A 17,551-nucleotide genomic window follows, 5' to 3' on the forward strand; every position below is an offset into this window, starting at 1 on the left:
TATTAACCCTTTACACTCCCTTGCTTTTTTTCTCGATTCCTTTATTCTAATGCTAACCGTGTCGAGTCACACTCGACATCCGAGTGCAAAAGGTTAAAGTATGCTTAGCATACAATATTACATTAACTACAGGTATACAATATAGTGATTCAACAGTTATATACTTACAATGTGGTCACCACAATAAGTCTAGTACCCATCTGTCACTGTGCAAAGTTATTAAGATATTATTAACTATATTCTTTGTGCTATACACTACATATAAATGATTTATTTATTTTATAACTGAAAGTTTGTACTTCGTATTCCCCTTCACCTGTTTCACCCACTCCCTCATGCCCATCTGTTTGTTCTGTATGTATGAGTTTGTTATTGTTTTGTTTTGGTTGTTTGTTTGTTTTGTTTAAGATTATACATGTAAGAGAACTTATATGGTATTTGTCTATCTGTCTGACTTATTTCGCTTAGCATAATGCTCCCTAGGCCTGTCCCATGTTGTGGCAAATAGCAAGTTTCATTCTTTTTATTGCTGAGGAATATTCTATAGTGTATATAATGGGTAGAGTAAAAATATGTTTATAGTTGTGAGTACACAGAACACAGAGTTTATTCTTATATGATTACTTTTTAATTATTGTATAATTTTCCATGTGAACAACTGTAAATCTACTTTTGCCGCACCGTGTGTGTGTGTGTGTGTGTGTGTGTGTGTGTGTGTGTGTGCAGTCCTCAAAACAGGAGGACTAGGGATCATATATTCCGAGGTAACTATAACAATACAGGAGCCAGAACTCGATCAAGAGAAGGTACTAAGGAGGGACCTGTTTGCATCCATGGGGCACGTTTGCAACAAAGTGCAAGAGGCAGTGTGACCAATGATGTCCAAGTGCTTGAAGTTTCAACAGTAGCAGAGAGGCCCCAACTTGTCTGACACCTTCTCTCATCCTCTTCCTCACGCTCATTCACCTCCAACTCTGGTTTCCTTTTTGGCTGAACATTAAACAAACATCTTCCTCAGGATCTTTACCCAGGCCATTCTCTCTGCCCAGCACACGCTTTCCCACAGAACCTTGCATCTCCCTCTCTTACGTGAGGTCTCTTTACAAGTGACATCTAGTTTGTAGGTCTTGCCTAAACACCCATGAAAAATAAAACACTCTATTCATTTCTTTATACCTGCTTTCCTTTTCTTCATAACACCTGTCACCATCTCAAATGTTATATATATATAGTTAATTCTCACATGAGGATATTTTTTCCATTGATTTGGAGGAGGGGGGAGAGAATCATCCATGTTGCCTTCCACACCCACCCTGACCCAGAGCCAGGGATCATCTCCATCACTGAGTTGTAGAAACTTTGGTCTTCAGCACCCTATACTTACAGCCTGGACAGCGCCAAAAACATGGTCAGCACTCAATTTATATTCCTGAAACACATGAAAAATGTCTCATTGAAACTGTAGAATACATAATACCTTAAGAATAAATTATGATTGATGCAAAAGCTTCCTATCACAGGTGACATAAGGGTTTTCCCGAAAAGAGACCAGATTCATACACAATATGTTAAAATTAATCCTTTCTCTACAAATAAAAATGTTAGCATTTCAAATATGTAACACAAGTTTTTGTGAATTAGTCATATTATTTCCTTCTTTCCTAGTAGTCACCTCCACCATATGCCACCAAGAAATGGTACACAAATTTCAGAATTTATTCTCCTGGGATTTTCAGAGGACCCAGAATTACAGCCCCTCATATTTGGGCTTTTCCTCTCCATGTACCTGATCACTGTGTTGGGAAACCTGCTCATCATCCTGGCTGTCAGCTCAGACTCCCACCTCCACACGCCCATGTACTTCTTCCTCTCCAACCTGTCCTTGATAGACATCTGTTTCACCTCCACCACCATCCCAAAGATGCTGGTCAACATACAGGCACAGAAGAAAGCCATAACGTACACAGGATGCATCACACAGATATATTTTCTTATACTCTTTTCAGTGTTGGACATTTTTCTCCTGACAGTAATGGCCTATGACCGTTTTGTGGCCATCTGCCACCCCCTGCACTATATGGTCATCATGAACCCCCGACTCTGTGGACTGCTGGTTTTGATGTCTTGGATCATGAGTATCCTGAATTCCTTGTTACAATGCACAATGGCGTTGAGACTGTCCTTCTGTGCAAACTTGGAAATCCCCCACTTTATCTGTGAACTCAATCAGATGATCCAACTTGCCTGTTCGGACACCTTTCTTAATAACATGGTGATGTATTTTGCAGCTGTCCTGCTGGCGGTTGGTCCTTTCATCGGGATCCTTTACTCATATTGTAAGGTAGTGTCCTGCATATGTGGAATGTCATCAGCTCAGGGGAAGTACAAAGCATTTTCTACCTGTGCATCTCACCTCTCAGTTGTCTGCTTATTTTATTGTACAACGCTAGGCGTGTACCTCAGCTCTGCTGCTACTCAGAGCTCACATTCAAGTGAAACAGCATCAGTGATGTACACTGTGGTCACACCCATGCTGAACCCCTTCATCTACAGTCTCAGGAACAAGGACATCAAACAGGCACTGAAGACATTCTTTGTGAAGGAAACTACAAACAGGCCAGTTGTCCTAGGACTGAAGACATACCCTGATGGCAGAGGTAAAAGTCTCAGAGTCAGACATAGAAGCATGGGACAGACTGTCCAATCTCAGAGGGAAGGCGGTGGTGGATGAGTGGATGGGAAGAGATCAACCAAAGAACTTATATGAATATATGCATAACCCCTGGACACAGACAATAAGGTGGTAAATGCCTGGGGCAGGAGGCCAGGGTGGGCTAGAAGGAGTCAATGGGCAAAAAAGGAAGACATATCTAATACTTTCAACATTAAAGTGTTGTTTTTAATAAAATGCAGTTTCTGAGTCCCTCTTCAGAAGGGCTCAGTAATCTGCATTTACAATGATGTGTAAACAGGTTGAAAATGAGCACACCTAGATAGTGGATATCATTGCACAGATTATTAAGTTATTATTAGTTTAAAAACAGAGTAAGTATTTGTATTAATAAAAATGCTATTATTTAATGCATTTTGACTTAATTACCAGCAAATGTCTTCTTTAACTGATATTTTTCACATGAAAATAATTTGTTTATCAGCCATGCTCAAATCCATTTAGGATTATAGATATAGCTTTGCAAATAAGAGAATTTGAGCTATTAACTCTTGTTACAAATTGCATGAAATGTAGGAATAAAGTGTGTCTTTGGATTCATTTTTTAAAAGGCTCAGAATCAGATACTGTGATTATCTTCAGACTGTGGAAATAGAGCTTTCTTTTTCTATTCATTTTCTAGAATTTCCATTTCTTTTTTTTTAATTTCTTTATTGATTAAGGTATTACATATGTGTCCTTATTCTCCATTGCCCGCTAGAATTTCCATTTCCTTTACCTTAACTTCTGTATTCAATTTCAGTAACTCACTTTATTACACTTTCTTCTTTCTCTTATATCCTACAGTTTTTCCCTTTTGTTGTTTTTTTAGCTTCCCAAATTTATTTCCATCATGTCCATTTACATAATGAGAAAACATGTATTTTTTAGAATAATTTTTCTCAAGTGACAAATATTGTACCAAATTTTTTTTACTAAAAGAATCATCCAGCCCTAACCGGTTTGGCTCAGTGGATAGAGCATTGGCCTGGGGACTGAAGGGTCTCAGGTTTGATTCCGGTCAAGAGCATGTACCTTGGTTGCACGCACATCCCCAGTGGGGGGCGTGCAGGAGGCAGCTGATCGATGTTTCTCTCTCATCGATGTTTCTAACTCTCTATCCCTCTCCCTTCCTCTCTGTAAAAAAAGTCAATAAAATATAGTAAAAAAAAGAATCATCCACAGTTCCAAGATGGCTGCTGTCGGGATGGCAGGCTGCAAGAGAGTATGTGAGTGAGAGAGCGAAAAGAGATTGCATGGACATGCAGGGAGTGACTGTATTTGTTTGTGAGGGACAGCTGTATTCCATAGGACTGTTGGGGACTAGTGTACCTGGTTCCCCTGGCTGGGCAGCCTCCACTACTGCTGACATCTCTCCCAGAGCATCCAGCTCTGCCACAGAGACCACGCCATCTTGTAATGGGGAGCAGCTGTGATCAGAAGCCCAGCCTTACCTTCAACCAGGGAGACTTTGGATACACCCCGGGACCCTACAACCACAATGCCCAAGGACTAGCTGCCTCAGCTGCGAACCCACAAACACCAAGACTCCAGCCTCCCCGACCTTGGGCGCCTAAAACGTTTGTCCAGGGGGGAGACAAAGCAGTGCCGAATATGCAGACATGCTCTGCGCCTTCTCACAGAGCAGAGAGAAGGAACAGGTGAATCAAATAACATCCACCTGGAATTGGCGAATCAAAAAGTGCTGGTGAGGCAATCCGTGGATGTAAAGGTCAGAGACCAATCACCTAGATAGAGTCAATGCAGGAGAGAGAGAGCTACATAACCAGACACCCTGAGAGGAGCAATCATGGGGAGGCAAAGAAACAGTCTGCATACGAAAGAAAAGGAGGAATCACTGGAAAAGGAAGTAAATGAAATGGAGGCAAGCAATATGCCAGAGAAAGAATTCAGAGCAATGGTCATAAGGATGCTGAAAAAGATGGAAGACAAATTCAAAAATATGTGTAGGAACCAAGAGGAAATGAAGAACCAAGAAGTAATGAAGAATGACATTACGGCAATAAAGACCACAATAGAAAACATCAACAGTAGACTACAAGAAGTGGAGGATTGCATCAGTGAGCTAGAAGATAAAGTAGGAAAAAATACCCAAGCAAAGCAGCAACTAGAAAAAAAAAACTTAAAAAACAGTAGGCTAGCCTAAGGGAACTTTAGAACAACATGAAACAAAACAACATCCGCATAATAGGGGTGCCAGAAGGAGACAAACCTGACAAATAATAGAAAACCTGTTTGAAGAAATAATGACAGAAAACTTCTCTGATATTGGGAAGAAAAAAAAATCACAAAAGTTCAAGTAGCTCAGAGTCCCAAACAGGTTGAACCCCAAAAGACCAACACCAAGACACGTTATCATTAAATTGGCAAACACCAAAAACAAAGTAAGAATCTTAAAGGATGCCAGAGAGAGACAGAAATTACCTACAGGGGTCTCCCATCAGACTATTGACAGATTTCTCAACAGAAAAACATCAGGCCAGAAGGAAATGGAATGAAATATACAAAGTCATGCAAAACATTGGTCTGAATCCAAGAATACTGTACCCAGCAAGGCTATCAAAGTTGAGGGTGAAATCAGGAGCTTTACAGACAAAAAAGGACTCAGGGAGTTTATTACTACCAAATGAGCAATGCAAGAAATGCTAAAGGGTCTACTGTAAAAAGAAGAAATAGGAAGGGAAGAAGAAACACTAGCATAAAGAATAAAAATGGGAGAAAGATGGTGACCAGCAAGAAGGTAGGGAGGAAGAGTGTGTGAGAGATTGAGGGAGAGATAGAGGAGTGTGTGGACGTGTGGTGTGTGTGTGTGTGTGTGTGTGAGAGAGAGAGAGAGAGAGAGAGAGAGAGAGAGAGAGAGAGAGAGAACTAGAGACAGTTAGATCCTGCAGGTCTTCCTGGGGGCTGCCAAACCAGGCAGTCTTAGACAGCAAAACCCTGCTGCCACCACAAACACTCTGGGGAGGATAACACCAGCACAGAAAGCATGCCATCTTGAAGAACAGAACTGCTTGAGACTAGGATCCTAGCTTCGCCACCTAGTGTGGTCTCAGACATATACTGGGACCCTACACAGGACAGCCACTTGGGACAAAGATCTGCAACCACAGCTGCAGATCCATGGACACCAAGACTCCAGGCATCCCGATCACGAATTTCTGTGAGTCACAGAACCAATTGCCCTCCCTACTGGCCTGCTGCAGCAGCATAGAAACTGCTAGACCCACTCTGCGCAAGCAGGCCTCCTGCCCACATAGGGCAACTGCACTACCTGAATTTGAGCCTGGGCACACAGACATGGGGAATCTGCTTCCCACAGCATGCACCCGTGTGACCAGACCACACACCCACACAGGACAGGTGCACTACCTGAATTTGAGCCTGGGCACACAGACACAGGGAATCTGCTTCCTGAAGCACGCACCCACACATCAGAACCCACTCCCACACAGGGAGGCTGTGCCACCTGACTTTGATTCTAGGAGAGCACACCCAGAAGATTGTTTCCCATAGGGCAGGAGTAGACCTCTCACCAACACAAGGTGACTGTGCAACCTGGTCCCCTAAGCAGACCGGGGACCCTGACTCTCCATGCAGAAAGCAGTACTGAGCACCAGTGACTTGACTCTGTTTCTCATCACCCATGCTCAAGATCCCTGATTCCCAATGCACACACACTAAGAGCCAGTGACTCCAATTCTCGGCACATGCGCACACAGGGATCCTGCTTCTTGACACAAGGCCACACCAAGCAACAGAGACTCCAATACTCAATTCTTGGCATGAGCACAAGGGGATACTGACTCCTGGCACACTAGGGGATTCTTATTTTTGACACACAACAGCAGATTCTCTTTTTCAGCATGGCGCAGGGGGGTCCCTGATTCTAGGTGCACACAGCACTGAGCACTGGTGACTCTGATCCTGGGTGAGCATGACTCCCACAGACCCACAGCAGCCACACATCTTGGTGTCGGAGCTCTTGAGTGTCACTTAGGTGTTGCAAAGGTCCCACTGCACACAGCCCAGACACCCACAATTCCGTGATTGGACCTTCTGGTGATAGTTACAATAGGGAGACAAGGAAACAATCCCCAGAGGAAAGAAAAAGAGGAATTGCCAATAAAGAAAATAAGTGAAATGGAGGCATGCACTATTACAGAAAAAGAATTCAGAGTAATGGCCATACAGTTCATAAACCAATGGACAAGAAAATCAACAACTTATGTAAAAATCAGGAAGAAATTAAAAGTGATATAGCTGTAATCAAAAAGGCAATGGAAGGTTTCAACAATAGACTAGAAGAAGCAGAGGGCTGAATTAGTGAGTTAGAAGATAAGGTAGAGAAACAACCACAATCTGAACAGCAACTGGAGAAAAAAATTAAAAAGCAGGAGGACACCCTAAGGGAGCTTTGAGACAACAAGAAATGAGTAACATACATATAATAGGGGTGCCAGACAGACAAGAAGAGCAGCAAGGATTAGAAAATCTATTTGAAGAAATAATGACAGAAAACTTCCCTGATATGGGGAAGAAAAAAGTTACACAAGTACAGAGAGTCACAAGCAAGATAAACGCCAAAAGACCCACACCAAGACACATCATAATTACAATGGCAAATGTGAATGACAAAGAGAGAATATTAAAGGCTGCAAGAGAGAGACAGAGAGTTACCTACAAAGGATCATACATCAAATTATCAAATGATTTCTGAACAGAAACACATCAAGCTAAAAGGGAATGGAAAGAAGTATACAAAGTGATGCAAAGCAAAGGACTGAATCCAAGAATACTCTATCCAGCAAGACTATCAATCAAAATTGAAGGGGAAATCAGGAGCTTTACAGACAAAAAAAGCTAAGGGAGTTTATAACTACCAAGCCAGCGATGCAAGAAATACTAAAGGGAATGCTGTAAAAAGAAGAACTAGAATGGGAGAAAGGAACATAGGCATAAAGTACAGAAATGCTATAAACAAATATCTATCAATAATAACATTAAATGCTCCAATCAAAACACATCAAGTGGCTGAATGGATTAAAAAAAACACGACCCATGTATATGCTGTCTACAATAGACCCAGCTCAGAACAAGGGACTCACGTGGAGTGAAAGTGAAAGGATGGAAAAATATCTATCAGGCAAATGGAAATGAAAGAAAATCTAGAGTAGCAATACATATATCTGACAAAATAGACCTCAAAGTGAAGACCATACTTAACAAGAGATAAGGAAGACCACTTCATAATTCTAAAGGGATCAATGCAGCAAGAGGATATAACTCTGTTAAACACTTATGCACCCAATTCAGGAACACCCAAATACATTAAAAAAAAACCTTCTGGAAGATATCAGGGAAGAGATTGACAGCAACACAATCATAGTAGGAGACTTTAATACCCCATTAACATCACTGGATTAATCCTCTAGACAAAAAAAAAAAAATTAGCCAAGGAACCTTGATCTTAAACAACTCACTAGATCAGATGGACATAATTGACATCATCAGAACATTCCACCCCAAAATTACAGAATATACATTCATTTTTCTCAAGTGCACATGGGACATTTTGAAAGATAGACCACATATTGGGACCCAGGCAAAGTCTCTCAAAATTCAAAAAGATTGAAATCTTATCAAGCCTCTTCTCAGACCACAATGGCATAAAATTAGAAATCAACTAGAGTAAAAACAATCACAAAAATGCAAACACTTGGAGGCTGAATAGCATACTATTAAACAATGCATGGGTTACCAAAGACATCAAAGAAGAAATAAAAAAAACATCCTGGAAACAAACAACAATGAAAACACAACAATCCAAAATCTTTGGGACACAGTGAAAGCAATCCTGAGAGGGAAGTTCATAGGATTACAGGCCTACCTAAAAAAAAAAAAAAAAAAAAAAAAAAACTGGTAATAAACCATCTAAACCTGCAACTTGAAGAACTAGAGAGAGAGCAACAAGAAAAGTTCAGAGTGAGCAGAAAGAAGGAAATAATAAAGATCAGAGTGGAAATAAATTACATAGAGACCAAAAAAAAAAAAATATATATATATATATATATATACACACACAAAAGATCAATGAAACCAAGAGCTTGTTCTCTGAAAGCATAAACAAGATTAATGAACCTCTAGGCAGGCTCACCAAGAAGCAAAGAGAGTGGACCCAAATAAACAAAATCAGAAAAAAAGAGAGATTAGATAACAACAGATCCCACAGAAATATGAAGATTGTAAAAAAAAAAAATACTATGAGCAACTCTATTCCAACATACTGGTCAATCTAGAAAAAAATGGACATATTCTTTGAAAAATAGGACCTCCCAAAACTCAACCAAAAGTAATCAAAAAATCTGAATAGGCTGATAACTATGAAGGAAATTGAAGCAGTAATCAAAAAACTTCCCACAAACAAAAGCTTTGGACCAGACGGCTTCACAGGAGAGTTTTATAAAACATTCAAAGAAGAAATAAAATCTACCATCCTCAGACTATTTCAAAAAATTCAAGAGGAAGGAGCACTTCCAAGCTCTTTCTACGAAGACAGCATTACCCTAATTTCCAAAACAGATAAAGACAATACAAAGAAAGAGAATTACAGATCAATATCCCTAATGAAAATAGATGCCAAAATCCTCAACAAAATTTTAGCAAATAAGACCAGAATTACATTAGAAAGATAATACACTATGACCAAGTGAGATTTATTCTGGGGATGCAAGGATGTTACAATAATCACAAATCAATAAATGTGATACAAAAAATCAAGATGTCGGCATAGGTAAACACCTGAACTTGCTGCCTTGCACAACCACTTCAAAACTACAACTAAAAGACAAAATGGACATCATCCAGAACCACAGGAAGGCTGGCTGAGTGGAAATTCTACAACTAGCAGGAAAGAGAAAAGCACACTGAGACTCAGAGGAGCTGCGGAAGTAAAGTGCAGAGGTACGGAGGCACACGCACATGCAGAAAGGGCTGGCAACTGAGGACGCGGTTGTCTTTTTCAATTGGGAAGGAGACACAAGCTCCCAACTGCTCTGAACTCCAGTTCTGGGTGGAACTCTGGGGACCAGACTCATACGGGGAGAAACTGGACTTTCTGGCATCCGGTGGAACTCGAGGGCAGCTTTCTCTCAGAGGTGCTTGAAGCAATTACCTATTACCATGGGACACTGAGACCCGGGGAATCTTAGGGCAGGGCTGAGGATCAGCCATAACTGTTTGCTCCACCTTGTTGATTCCCTGAGACCCCACCCCACCCCACCCAAGCTGTGCACAGAGGCTTTTGCATATGAATGGCCTGGCTCTTTGCAATCTAAAATTACCTAACAAACTACAGCTGGGTCAGAAAGCCCCAGAACATCCAAAAGAAGCCCCAAGGCTCCACAGCAGCTTTCATTGCTTCACAGCTGGGCCTCATCTGGGCACCTCCAAACCCCAAACAAAGAAGAGGCATCTGCAGATCTCTCTGTAGTTCCTGCTGGGTGGCCTCAAACAGAGGCTAAATTAGCACCTCCTTGGAGATCCAAGAGCCAGTGTACCCAGTGGTCAGAGTGGAACCATCCAGATTACAGCTCCTCAGATCCATAAGGGACACACTCAGGGGGCAGACTCAGTGAGCACCAAAGCCCCACTGAAGCAAGTCTTGCCTCATACTGGTGTCTCCAGCACAGAAATTCTCCCATCATAGACACAGCTGATCCTCACAGCCAATTGGCCTGGAGGTCAATTCCTCCCAGTGATACCAACAACAATCAAGGCTTAACTACAACAAGACTGTGCACACAGCCCACAAATGGGTGCACCAAAGTATCCACCTCAGGTAACTGGGTAGGCTGAGACACTGGGCGCTATAGGACACCTAGCACACAAAGCCACTCTAGCAACACAGGAAAGCAGCCAAAATGCAGAGTCAAAGAAACAGGTCACAAATGACAGAAATGGAGAAAAGCAAACTACTGGATATTGAGTTCAAAACCATGGTTATAAGGTTTTTCAAGAATCTTCTAGAAACCGCGGATAAATTTAGTGAGTCCCTCAAAGATATGAAAAAGGACTAACTAGAAATTAAGCGTACACTGACTGAAATAAAGAATAATATACAGAGATCCAACAGCAGACTAGAGTATCGCAAGAATCAAGTCAAAGATTTGAAATACGAAGAAGCAAAAAACACCCAACCGGAAAAGAGAAAAAGAATCCAAAAATTTGAAGATAGTACAAGGAGCCTCTGGGACAACTTCAAGCGTACCAACATCTGAATTATGGGGGTGCCAGAAGAAGAGAGAGAGCAAGATATTGAAAACCTATTTGAAGAAACAATGACAAAATTGACTTGCAAGTTCAGGAAGCGCAGGGAACCCCAAACAAGAGAAATCCAAAGATACATCATAATTAAAATGCCAAGAGCAAAAGACAAAGAGAGAATATTAAAAGCAGCAAGAGAAAAACAGTTAGTTACCTACAAGGGAGTACCCATACTATTGTCAGCTGATTTATCAACAGAAACTATGCAGGCCAGACGGGAGTGGCAAGAAATATTCAAAGTGATGAATAGCAAGCACCTACAACCAAGATTACTCTACCCAGCAAAGCTATCATTCAGAATTGAAGGTCAGATAAAGAGCTTCACAGATAAGGAAAAGCTAAAGGAGTTCATCACTGCCAAACCAGTATTATATGAAATGCTGAAGAGTATTCTTTAAGAAGAGGAAGAAGAAGAAAAAGGTAAAGATAAAAGTTATGAACAACAAATACATATCTATCAACAAGTGAATCTAAAAATCAAGTGAATAAGAAATCTGATAAACAGAATAAATTGGTGAATACAATAGAATCAGGGGCATAGAAAGGGAGTGGACTGACAATTCTTGGGGGAAAGGGGTGTGGAGGGTGTGGGAAGAGACTGGACAAAAATCGTACACCTATGGATGAGGACTGTGGGGGGGGGGGGTGGTAAGGGCAGAGGGTGGAGTGGGAACCGAGTAGAGGAGATCTATGGGCGGGGGGAGAGGAACTGTAATAATCTGCACAATAAAGATTTATTTAAAAATAAATAAATAAATGTGATACACCACATAAACAAACTGAGAGATATAACCATATAATTATATTCACTGATGCAGAAAAAGCATTTGACAAAACTCAACACCCTTTCTTAATAAAAACTCATAGCAAAGTAGGAATAGAAGGATCATATCTCAACATAATAAAAGCCATGTATGACAAATCCACAGCCAACATCATACTCAATGGGCAAAAACTAAAACTATTTCCCCTAAGAACAGGAACAAGACAGGGATGCCCACTCTCACCACTCCTGTTCGACTTAGTACTGGAAGTACTAGCCATTGTGATCAGACAAGAACAAGAAATAAAAGACATCCAAATTGAAAAAGAAGAAGTAAAACTGTCCTTATTCGCAGATGACATGATATTGTACATAGAAAACCCCAAAGACTCCATCAAAAAACTACTAGACTTAATAAATGAATTCAGCAATGTAGCAGGATACAAACTTAACACCCAGAAGTCTATGGCTTTTCTATACACCAATAATGAACTCACAGAAAGAGAAATTTAGAAAGAAATCCCATTTACAATTGCAACAAAAAAATTAAGATACCTAGGAATAAACTTAACCACAGAGATAAAGAACCTGTACTCAGAAAATTTCAGGATGCTGAAAAAAGCGATAGAGGAAGACCTGAACTAATAGAAGAATACACTGAGTGGCCAGATTATTATGATCTCTGAATGCATAATAATCTGGCCACTCAGTATACTTCTCTTGAGTACCTCATTTATTTGATATCAATGATACTATAAATTGTGCACCTGATCAGTTTTCCCCTTTGCACTGATTGATATAAAGCTCAGGGGAAATAGGTGGTTGATCTCCAGCAAAAGTCTAGAATACTTTTGGTACCCATTTGAGATGCAAATACACTGAGTGGCCAGATTATTATACGTTCAGAGATCATCATAATCCAGGCTCCTTCTATGAAGCCAGCATCACCCTAATACCAAAATCAGACAAAGACAACACAATGAAAGAGAATTACAGACCAATATCCCTCATGAACATAGATGCCAAAATCCTCAACAAAATTCTAGCAAATCGGCTCCAGCAGTACATCAGAAAGATCATACACCATGACCAAGTAGGATTTATCCCAGGAATGCAAGGATGGTACAATATCCGCAAATCAATAAACATGATACATCACATAAACAAATTGAGAGATAAAAATCACATAGTCGCCAAAACCGGTTTGGCTCAGTGGATAGAGCATCGGCCTGCGGACTCAAGGGTCCCGGGTTCGATTCCGGTCAAGGGCATGTACCTTCGATTCCGGTCAAGAGGCAGCTGATCGATGTTTCTCTCTCATCGATGTTTCTAGCTCTCTATCCCTCTCTCTTCCTCTCTATAAAAAATCAATAAAATATATTTTTTAAAAATCACATAGTCATATCAATAGATGCAGAAAAAGCATTTGACAAAATCCAACACCCTTCCTTGATAAAAACTCTCAACAAGGTGGGAATAGAAGGATCATACCTCAACATAATAAAAGCTAATGGTGTTGGGAAAATTGGACAGATACATGCAAAAAAAATGAAACTAGATCACCAACTTACACCATACACAAAAATAAACTCAAAATGGATACAAGACTTAAACATAAGAGGGGAAACCATAAAAATACTAGAGAAATCCACAGGCAGAGAAATCTCAGACATATGCCGAAAGAACTTTTTCACTGATACTGCCCCTAGGGCAATGGAAGCTAAAGAGAAAATAAACAAATGGGACTACATAAAAATAAAAAGCTTTTGCACAGCAAAAGAAACTATCAACAAAACAACAAGAAATCCCACTGTATGGAAGAACATATTTGCAAATGTTATCACTGATAAAGGTTTAATCTCCAATATCTACAGGCAGCTTATAAAACTTAATAAAAGGAAGATAAATGATCCAGTAAAAAAAATGGGCAACGGACCTAAATAGAATCTTTTCAAAAGAAGACAGAAGGAAGGCCAAGAGACACATGAAAACATGCTCAAAGTCACTAATTATCCGACAGATGCAAATCAAAACAACAATGCGGTACCATCTCACACCGGCCAGAATGGCTATCATCAACAAATCAACAAACGACAAGTGCTGGTGAGGATGCGGAGAAAAAGGAACCCTCGTGCACTGCTGGTGGGAATGCAGACTGGTGCAGCCACTGTGGAGAACAGTATGGAGTTTCCTCAAAAAACTGAAAATGGAACTCCCATTTGACCCAGTAATCCCACTCCTAGGAATATATCCTAAGAAACTGGAAACACCAATAAGAAAGGATGTATGCACCCCTATGTTCATAGCAGCACAATTTACAATAGCTAAGATTTGGAAACAGCCTAGGTGCCCGTCAGCAGATGACTGGATCAGAAAACTGTGGTACATCTACACAATGGAATACTATGCTGCCATAAAAAAGAAGGAATTCTTACCATTCACAGCAACCTGGATGGAATTGGAGAACATTATGCTAAGTGAAATAAGCCAGTCAATAAAAGAAAAATACCACATGATCTCACTCATTTATGGATAATAAAGAAAATTATAAACTGTTGAACAAAAAGATAGATACAGAGACAGTAAAGCATCAAACAGACTGTCAAATTACAGTGGGAAGGTTAGGGAGAGGTGGGGAGATAAGAGATCAACCGAAGGACTGGTATGCATACATATAAGCATAACCAATGGACACAAAACTCCGGGGGTGAGGGCATGTTTGGGAGTGGCGGTGGGGGGTGTGGGGGGGCAATGGTAAGATATGTACACATACAATACCTTAATAAAAAAATGAAAAAAGAGAAAGAAAAAAAGAAAAAAATTTTTAGAACTGTTTTTGTTTTCAAAGCCAGCAGCGAGATAACCACTAATTGCACAGAGGGCTGGCTCCTTAATAAAAAGGGAAGTTCTGCTTGTAGCTTTGCTTAGAATTTGAATTCATTTTCTCCAAGCCCACCGCGGTGAATAAAGTGTGACTCCAAACTCTCCTGCATTGTTTGATTATTCCGGTTCTCTGTAACAGTGGGATAATAAACCTAATTCAGATGAATGTTGTTAGAAATAAATAAAATGTTTGGAAATACTTGTTAAATCTGTTAACGAAAAAACCATTGAAACCTGTAAAGAATTTTAGTGAGTTTATTTGAGCCAAACTGTCGACATATGCCGGGAAGCAGAAACTCAACGAATTGAAATTATGCTCCGAAGAATGGTGGGTTACATCTGTATTTATACATTGCCATCAAAGGAGGGACATAGGTGGGCTACATGAAATTCATTGGATAAAGTCAAACGGTGGGAAACCCCTGGGATTGGACAAAAAGTAAAATGATGGACACATACTTAGGTGGGTACAGGAACAATTAACAGGATAATGAAGGAATTTGAGGCATCTGTCCTGGCGCCTACCACATTTGGTTGTGCCCCAGGGGCTCCAGCAAAAGAAAGAAGTTACAAGTTACCCAGACATCTCACAGATATGTTATCTTAGAGGCAAAAAGGCAAATGGGCTCAGGAAAGAAGATCTAAGTTGATCTTTGTCAGGGAAGGTATCAGCTTAGGAATGACTGCCCACTATAACCTGTTTGTAGTTAAATATTTAATTTTCAAACCATCCTTTGTGGTTATTCCAGGTCTCTGAGTTTGCAAGACTGCCACGCAGGCCTCCCCTGAGCTTGTCAGGTTAGCATGTGGCTCCTTTCGTCCACAAATCCATGAACTCTCTTACAAGTAAGAAGTATATCTATCTGTATGTGTGTGCATTTGTAGATAATTAAAATAAGTGCACTCACACTCATATATAAAAAGACTCATTAATAATCCCATATTTTATGTTGAAAGAAAATTTGTGATAATTTGAGTAGGATAGAAATTAAAAGAATAAATGGTTGAATTAATGTGAAATAAAGGAATGTAGAAATTCAGGCACAAAGACATTATAGGGAATTCACGTTACCACCTAATGGGGCATAATCTCCAAATTGACTTTAGATATTTTACTTCTACTTAAGGTTAGACTTTAACACAAACTATTCTTATCCAAGGGAAGCTAAGTGAATTAATTGAGAAGCTAATATTTCGTTTCCTCCAGGAAAAAAAGTTTGACCCAGCAGGCGTGGCTCAGTGGTTGAGCGTGGACCTATTGAAACAGGAATTTTGGGGGTAAAATAGGACAAGTTTAGGAAATATTAGAAATTTTGGAAATTAGGGGCCCACGGAGAAAGCACAGGACTACAGAGCAGCAGAAGGTATATTTCCATAGAATGGGGGAGCTGGAAAGCTGCAACAGGTACATTTCCATAGAATGAGGAGTTGGGAACAGCAAAAGGTCTATATTTACAAAATAAAGAGAAGGAAGCCCTTCATTCAGAAGGAGAAGAAGAAAGCCCAAAGGGAATAGGAAAACAATAGGGAAGGAGGGGGGAGAACCTAACATGTCCCATGTGAGACTCAACCTTTGAGCCCAGGAGTTACTATGGTAACCAGTCTAGGGGAATAGTGATGACCAGTCAGAGAGGATATCAAGGCACCAGGATCTGCAGCCTTTATAAGCCATAGGCCCTATGGCATAGGGAAAAGGAATTCAGTGGGACCCTTTCCCCCTCCCTATGTGGGAGTCCATTCTGTGGGACTCTTTCCCTCTCCTCATGTGGGAGTCTGTACTTATTCTTCAATAAATTTCCACCTTTGCTATACCACTTTCTGTCTGTGGATTCATTCTTCGATTCTGGCAGACAAAGAATCTGGGTTTCAGTCCAAAAATTCTGTATCACTATGAACCAGGAGGTCAAGGTTCAATTCCCAGTCAGGGCACATGCCTGGGTTTCAGGCTTGATCCCCAGTGTGGGGCATGTATGAGGCAGCCGATCAATAATTCTCTCTCATCATTGATGTTTGTTTCTCTCTCTCCCTCTCCTTTCTGAAATCAATAAAAATATATTTTGAAAAAATAAAATGTTTGGATAAATGTCTGCATTGCGTTCCTGTGGCTGTTGTAATAAAATACTGCACTCGGTGGCATAAAAGAAACACACTTATGTTCTTACTGTTTTGGAGGTCAGAAGTCTGAAACTAGTCTCAATAGACTAAAATCAAGTTGTCTGCAGGGCCAGTTCCTTCTGGAGGCTCCAGGAGATAATCTGTTTCCTCTCCTTTCCCAGGTTCTCAAGGCCACAAGCATTCCTTGGCTTGTGGCCCCTTCTCCATCTCCACAGACACCAGTGCAGACCATCTCCAAAAATCCCTCTGATCCCAACTATTTTTCCTTTTTTTTTTTCTGCATTCTAGGACCATGGTGATTACATTAGTCCCACCTGCATAATTATGTTCCAACTTCTAATCCAGTGATGGGCAACCTTTTGAACTTGGTGTGTCAAACTTCACCAAAACACTGAGCATAACTCGGGTAGTGTGTCACTTTGAGGAAAAAACATTATTTCGCAAATGTTTCATCCTCAGGAGCAGCAAATGTTTCATCCTCGGCATGCGGCCGCCTCAGAGGCCGCGTGTCATCAGAAATGGCTACGCGTGTCAATGCTGACACGCATGTCATAGGTTCGCCATCACTGTTCTAATATAAAAGGGAAATCATTGTACTATTGTTGTTCTCTCTGCAGGAATGAAATGTGGACATTAAAGATATAAACATTTTTTAAAGTCAGCTGATTAGCAAAATATTCCATCTACTACCTTAATGCCCCCCCTTTAGTATAAAAATAATATATTCAAAGTTTATG

General features: G+C 40.4%; 1 protein-coding gene across 1 annotated transcript; it reads left to right on the forward strand.

Moving 5' to 3' along the window:
* Window positions 1–1,681: 1,681 nt before the first annotated feature.
* LOC307100519 (olfactory receptor-like protein OLF4) lies at window positions 1,682–17,064 on the forward strand (the record flags this gene model as incomplete). Its single annotated transcript, XM_079772986.1, has 2 exons — window positions 1,682–2,657; window positions 16,976–17,064. 2 exons carry the CDS (start codon window positions 1,682–1,684, stop codon window positions 17,062–17,064), a joined length of 1,065 nt encoding a protein of 354 aa, XP_079629112.1.
* Between the last annotated feature and the right edge of the window lie 487 nt (window positions 17,065–17,551).

This window comes from Cnephaeus nilssonii (assembly GCF_951640355.1).
Source record: "Cnephaeus nilssonii genome assembly, chromosome: 5".
Lineage (NCBI taxonomy): Eukaryota > Metazoa > Chordata > Mammalia > Chiroptera > Vespertilionidae > Cnephaeus > Cnephaeus nilssonii.